This window comes from Cucurbita maxima, unplaced genomic scaffold, assembly GCF_002738345.1.
Source record: "Cucurbita maxima cultivar Rimu unplaced genomic scaffold, Cmax_1.0 Cma_Scf00067, whole genome shotgun sequence".
In the NCBI taxonomy this organism is placed as follows: Eukaryota; Viridiplantae; Streptophyta; class Magnoliopsida; order Cucurbitales; family Cucurbitaceae; genus Cucurbita; species Cucurbita maxima.
Genome location: NW_019272083.1, coordinates 150,673 through 158,061, shown reverse-complemented (window position 1 = coordinate 158,061; position 7,389 = coordinate 150,673). Strand labels below are relative to the sequence as shown.

Below are 7,389 nucleotides of genomic sequence, written 5' to 3'. Positions count from 1 at the left end.
AAAAAAAAAAAAAAAAAAAAAAAAAAAAAAAAAAAAAAAAAAAAAAAAAAAAAAAATTGAACTAACAGGTCACAATCTTTTCCAGTAATTTGAAAAAAAAACTTGCTGCAAGAGCTTTGATACTCTGAAGACACATTATGACGTACATCCAGAGATCTTTAGTATAAAGGGTCTTGTAAAGTATAGCCATAAAAATAACAATCAGAAAGTCAAGATGGTGAGCAATTAATGGACCTAGACCTAGTTGCGATAAGACTGTGAGTACCAACTTAATATGACTCTAATAATCTTTAGTTCATTTAAGAAGAGGTAAACGTACCACTAAGCTTAAGAAGAGTGAAAAGGGTTGCAGCGATGAAGAAAACCATGGAGATTGAGACCCAGAAGTGCTGGAACCAGAGATCAATAACTGAGTATCAAAATATCATAGCAAATATATATCTATATACTTGGAACTTGTAAAAACCAAACACTTGAATATAATAGCCCAAACAACCTAATTTTCTAAGACTTATACAGGATGACCAAGAATCAAGGTAATCATTACATGGCTCTTTCAAGGATATGTTAGATCATAACCAGAAAAAGTACCGTGTCATTTCAACTGGAATAAGCAGGAAGATTCGAAAACTGGTAACAAGGTATAAGTTAAGATATGAGAACATTAGCCTTAATAATTCCTTTAGCTTTAAGCCCTTTTACCTTTTTCACTAGCTTCAATCAAGCACAATGACCTCAAAATAAAAATAAAAAATAAAAAATAAAAGCATAGCTATTCCAATGATGATACCACACCATAGTCCCATCCTTTGTAAATCGTTTTCAATTGTACAGCAAAAGGAGCTATCCAAATAATGGAAATTTTAATCTAAAAATTTGATGAACTCTTGGGAACTGTAGCATGTCTAAGGGCAACGTGCTAAAAGAAAGCGTTGTTTTCTTAATAATCAGTCATCACCATGCAAAAACCTAAGTAGTACTCCCCAGACAATAGCATATGATGGTAAATCATTGATGCTGAAATTTTGGTTGACATTCAGCATTATATGCAAAAGAATAATTTTCCAATCCAACTTACAGGAAGCGTTTCCCATATAACTTCATCGCTTACGTTGTCTTCTTCATCTCCAGGCAGTAGGGCTCTACACATCCTACAAGAAAAAGTTCATATAATTGAAAATGAAGTAAATATGATATAATGAAAATTACTGAAATATTTTAGCTCAACGAAAAATGGAGAGAAAATCACAAAGAAATATCAAATTACCAAAGGTTTAAGGCTTTCTCTAGAAGGGTTGAAGTAATCTTTTTTACTTTTAGTCTTGGATACGTAATAACAAAGTTGCACAATTATTTATTCAATTAGTGAATAACAGTCAAGACACAGAGTTCTCTTTGTAACTTTTTTTGTCATTACTCTTTCTTAGATATTGGTGCTAATTAGGGTGTATTTCGTAAGCCTCCACGATGGGTTTGAGGATGCCTCATCCTCTTTTTTGTACTTCATCTCAAATGGAAAATATTCTTTCTCCAAAGGAAAAATACATATACGATAAAATTGTGTATTCCAATTTTCCAGAGCCTTAGAGGTAAGAAAACGAACAATTGACGAAGAATTCATGATCATGTGGAAGAACATGATTGTACCTGATATTGTCGACCAAAATTGCTATCTCAAATATCATGAGGGGAACAAAGACAATCTTCAAATCTATAACTGCAGTAAAATTAAGCTGCATTAAGATTAAAGTACGAGTGATTATTATGAAATAGTATCACTTTATTCTAGTGGACCCATATTAATGGCCAGACGTTGGTGGAAAATCCAAGTCACTTGATCTCTATTTATGAGCCTACAAGCATGAAAAACTTCCAATACATGGAATCAAACACTCCACAAGCCCAAGGAGAAACAATAACTAAAGAGACTACCTACCATTACTGCACTCTAAATATATACAAAGAAGTACTTCGAAAGCAACAAGTAATGGTGTTGCCATGACAGCATGCCACGGTGCCCACTGTGCATCACAAAGGAATGTTTAAATTTGTGTTCTTTACCGAGGAAGAACAAAATGAAATTGGTTAGGGTTACAAGAAATGATGAGGTTAAAAACAAAGTAGACGAATCACTTACATATCGGTCATGAGGCATTGATGGAGCAGGTAGAGAAAATCTGCCTCTTGCTGCAACTAAATGAAAAAGCCATAGGGGTGAAAAGACAACCCTGCAGACAAAAAGGATAAATTGATTCTATCTATTAATTCAGATGTTAAGAGCGGAAAGGACTTTTCCAATGCATTCCCACAAATCTCCAATGAGAAAATAATAAAACATTTCGTTGGTACAAGTGATAATAGTGGTTTTCCAAATTTCGAGTAAACAACAATATATCTCCTTATCTACATTGTTCACTTAATTAGAACAGAACATGTAAATGGCAGCTCATTCATGGCAAAGAAAAAATCTTCATGCATATCTAGAGCTGAGTTAACCATGTGAAGCATGAATAGCAATGTACCTTGCATTCATATGAACAAACCATATACTACCCCAGAGTTCCAGACTAAGCCCAAGAAGACACTCTTCAATATTTGAACCTAATTCAAACTAGGCCTTATAAAGGACTAAACTAGCTCTAGATTTTGGTATTGCATAAGACTCCTCCACATTCAAGTTATGGCTGTATATTGTTCTTCCACAATTCCATGTCAAGACAAATATATTATAGACTCACAGTCACAATATATTACAGTAATGTTCTAATTTCATAATATAAGACTTCCCGTCCTCTTAAAAAGCAAGTTTATGTAATGACAGCTGACAGGTATTGGCAAGCCAAAGCTCAATAGCCAGAGATTATGAGTGCCCATCTGAAATTTACCCTTAAATATACCGAGAGTGGAAATAATTGCCGCAACCTTCTTTTCAACACAAGCACAGAGATGAATTTCAAAAACGATTAACCGAAGCCTTTCAAATTAGGTGGGACCCAGATGCAGGTTTCTCTATACCCACCAGACAGTGAAATAACTTCGTTTGGGAGTTAAAACCCAAGCCCATATGCAGGCCCCTCCACACATACCAGAAAGTAATACGAAATGACCAATCAAATTCAAGCAAACAGAGCCTCAGAAACTTTTTGAAATTCAAATTTCCTTATGAGGTAGAAAAACAAAGCAGGGCCGAAGTTGTTAGCAGAAGATAAGAGCAGACAAAATGCTAGCGAGATATCAGGCTAACACCTCCAAATTCAGTTCTACAATTCTCCATGCCACCAACTAATGAAGGAACTTCAGAATTTAGACCCAAAAAAGTTCAAACTACACAAAATTACAAATGGGTTCCACTAATTTTCTGGAAAAAACAACAGAAAAGTTGAATAAGGAATTGAGAGAGGTACGAACCACCAAGAGTAAGAGACGAGATGGTCGAGCTTGAGAGCAAGCGTAAGCGTGAAGGAAAAAAGAAAACCATGGGCTGCCAGAGCCTGGAGAGACTTGAACACCCTCCTCCATGTCAACACTCTAGTCTCCACCACCATACCCAGAAGAAGAAGAAGAAGAGGAAGAAGAAGAAGAAAAAGGAAAAGAAAAAGAAAGAAGAATTTGGTTTGTTCAGAAAAGATTAAGCAAAAGAGAGAGAACTCGAGTCCTCTCCTGAACCCCCCCTCCACCTCTCTTTCTAAGAAAGTTCGGCCTCAACGCTGAAATTGAGAAAAGAATTGAAATGGGGGGCAGTGGAAGGTGGGGTTAACAAATATTCCCGAGCGCCAGCGGTTTCATTCAACACTTTGCTTTTACGCGAAAGGAGGAAAAAGACGTTTAATTAAATGTAAGCGTTGAATTTTGAAAATTATTCATTTTCTTTTTTCTTTCTTACTCTTTTTTTGCGATCAATATCCATTTTAATTATTTTAATTAATCAAACTACTCCCACCTCCAAAATTGTTGTCCACAAATTTAAATTCTCAATAATAAATAAGTAAAAAAAATAATAGTTATTTAATTTTCACTTATTACCCCACCAAACTTGGGGAAATGGTAATTTTCTGTTTGGGTTTTTTATATTAATACCTAAACTCAATAACTAAGTTGCATTTCGTTTTTTTTTTTTTTAATATTAAATCTATAAATGTCACTGCAAATAAATATGAGTTTCGAAAAATAGGTTATTGGAGAATTTTTAGATGAGTTAAAAAGAGAATCATGTTTAAAATAATCCCAAGAACCTAACAAAAATATGAAAGAAAATAGTGAAATTTAGGGAGAAGTCGCCCAAGTTAACGTCATTTTGAACCCCCTAACCATACCAAGGAAGAGTAAAAAAGAAACAACAAAAAGGGTTAGGATTTTGAGAGAGAATTAGATTAAGAAACCACAATTTAGAGTTTGAATTTCATCCAAGTTCGGAGAACAATTCTAGACTTATAAATCACTCAAATCTATGAAGAATCGAGGGAGAACATAAAGTAATATTTCATATGGTTGATTTTAGTTTTCTCCAATCCTCAATTGGATTTAGATTCATAGTTTTTCACATGTTTCGTGAGTGAAGAGATCTTGAGTTGAATCAAACCCACTTCCTGTATATATTTATAAATTACAAAAAAAAAAAAAAAACATTTATAAAGATGGATAAAAATTATAAAAATTTAGTGAAAGAACCAAGTTGATTCAAGTTACGAAAAGAAAGATATGAAAATTCAAAAAAAAAAATGGAAAGAATCTGAAAAATCGCAATGAATTCTAGGTTTCTGCGCCGACAGTTCAATTGGATTATCTTGCACAATAAATTTGTCTTGAGAGAAGACATGGGATTACTGGATAATCTTAGTAGCTGACAAGCACAAGGGATCAATCCCCGAATCTTGTGTGACTTGATGGATCTTTAGGAAGGGTTCACCAGCTAACCTCCCATGGATGATGAGAGAAGGCTAGCACACACTATGTTATCCCCACCAAAGAGAGAATTTTATGAGGTAGCGCCTCAATGTTAGGATCTCATAACAATGACACTCAATCTAGATGAACAAAAAAAAAATAGGAGACAGAAAATGGAGGAGGAATATTTAAAAATTTTGTATTGATTATGTACTAGAGAGAGTATAATTTCAAATCTCTGCCTAAGTGATTTTACTATATTTAGTTTTACTATCTACTATATAACACTATCAACTTTACAGATTTTTACTATATAACTATTTACAACACAATTTAATTTACCATTATAGTTTTACTATTTTAATATGTATAATCGTTGACTAGGCTATAAATAAGCAGACATGTCCATAATCTAACAATTCTCTACTGATTCAGTCAACCAAAAATTTCATTCTCAAACGACCATCATCATCTTCGCTACACCATACCAATTGAGGCTTTGCGCAACCTTAATATTCCAACATCAACACATTTTGTTAACACGTTTGCTGAATTCTTTGCACCTTCTATCTTCTCTAAACATGTCACCATCTTCCACTAACTTGCGATTGAAATGGTATTGTCTTCTGTGTTTTGTCTTTAAATGATAGACTAGGTTCCTCACTAATTGTATGGCACTCCAACCACTCTATAAAGAATCTTTTCATGTTTCTTCTTGCCCAATTCTTCCAGATAGTAAGATCGTCTCCTTTCTAGCTTCATCTATTGTCACGTACTCAATCTCAATACAATCTATTTTTGAAGTCTAGACATCCCATCATTCATGGCTTGCTCCCACTTGGTTGTATCCTCCAACTATAGGGTCTCATCAAAGAACTTTAGTTCCCTTTTATCAGAGTAGACAACAAATACTATAATGAAGGTACATACATATCTGGTACTCTGATGGTATTGGATGTTCTTCTCAACACCAGTTCAGGTTTCACTTGCTCCACTACTGGTTCCTATGCAGCAGTCTCAGAAGTTTCTTGAGTATGCTACAACATTACTAGGTGATTTTTTCTACAACTCAACCTCAACTCCCACTTGCTTCGTTGTCTTGGAACCTTGCCCCACCTCTGGTTCCTCAGCAATAGTCTCAAGAGTTTCTTGAGTATCTGCTACATCACTAGGTGAATTTTTCCGCAACTCAAGCTCAACTCCCACTTGCTTCGTTGACTTGGAACCTTACTCCACCTCTAGTTTCTCAACAATAGTCTCATGAGTTTCTTGAATATCTTCTACAACATCATTAGTTGAGTTTTATTGCAACTCAAGCTCAACTCCCACTTGCTTCGTAGTCTCAGAGCTTATCTTCTCTTTGTCCTTGTACAGAACATTTTCATCAAATGTCACATCACAATGTCTTAGGACTTTTCTATTCTTTTCATCCTAAAACTTGTACTTGAACGAGTCAGAACCATAGCCTATGATGTAGCACTTCACAACCTCAACAACAAGCTTGTGGCTCTTCTCTGAATCAACACGAACATACGTAGTGCAACCAAAAGTTCTCAAGTGAGAGTACTTGAGTTCTTTTCTTGTCCATATTTCTTCTGGCAACTTGAACTCCAAGGGTACTGACGACCCTCTATTGATCAAGTAGACTTTTGTATTTACAACATCAACTCAGAATGTCTTTAACAATCTAGAATGAATCCTCATACTCTTTGTCCGCTCATTCAATATTATGTTCATCCTTTTATCAACATCATTTTGTCTTGCTTTATCGAGAATTGTCTTTGTTAATCTAATTTCCTTAGGTGCACAAATTATTTTGAATTCTGAATTGTCGTACTCTCCTCCATTGTCAGACCTCAGGCATTTGATCTTCAAGGTCTGATTTTCAACTTCAGCTTTCCACTTCTTGAAGGTGGCAAATACATCTAACTTGTGTTTCAGGAAATAAACTCATACCTTCGTGCTGAAATCATCGATGAAAATGGCGTAGAACTTTGATCCACCAAATGATGAAAATAGAGATGGTTTGGGAACGTCTATATTTAACATTTCCAACCGCACTTTCTTCAATTCTCTGGCAGTTCTTGTGAAACTAACTCGTTTCTATTTGCTTATAACGTAGTTCTCACAAGGACCCATATCAATAAATTTCAACCTTTAAAAACTCTTTTCGCAGCCAGCATCTTCATTCCTTTGATGTTCATATGACTAAGTCTATTGTGCCATAAACTTGAATTTGAAGCACTCTCAGCAACAACAACCATGTTCATACACCTTGTAGTGGTGTATAAGGTTCTAGATTTTGTGCCACATGCTACCACCATAACACCCTTCATAATCTTCCACGAACTCTTCCCTAACTTTATTGCATAACCTGTGTTGTCCAACTGATCAATAGAGATCAGGTTCTTCGTGAGACCAGGAATATATCTGACATTCTTTAATGTCCACTGATTTTTTGCCGGAGTTTTTATGCAGACATCCCCTTTTCCTTCAATCTCCAAA

General features: G+C 35.0%; 1 protein-coding gene across 1 annotated transcript in view; it reads right to left on the bottom strand.

Moving 5' to 3' along the window:
* Positions 1-3,794, bottom strand: part of LOC111472200 — an 8,990-nt gene extending 5,196 nt beyond the window's left edge. Inside the window, exons 1-6 of the mRNA XM_023117850.1 lie at positions 3,409-3,794; positions 2,138-2,228; positions 1,937-2,021; positions 1,648-1,717; positions 1,079-1,151; positions 320-389 (exon numbers count right to left, since the gene is read on the bottom strand). Coding sequence (XP_022973618.1) covers positions 320-389; positions 1,079-1,151; positions 1,648-1,717; positions 1,937-2,021; positions 2,138-2,228; positions 3,409-3,545 — 526 coding nt within the window. The 5' untranslated portion in view covers positions 3,546-3,794. The remainder of the gene's footprint in view (positions 1-319; positions 390-1,078; positions 1,152-1,647; positions 1,718-1,936; positions 2,022-2,137; positions 2,229-3,408) is intronic.
* Positions 3,795-7,389: the final 3,595 nt, after the last annotated feature.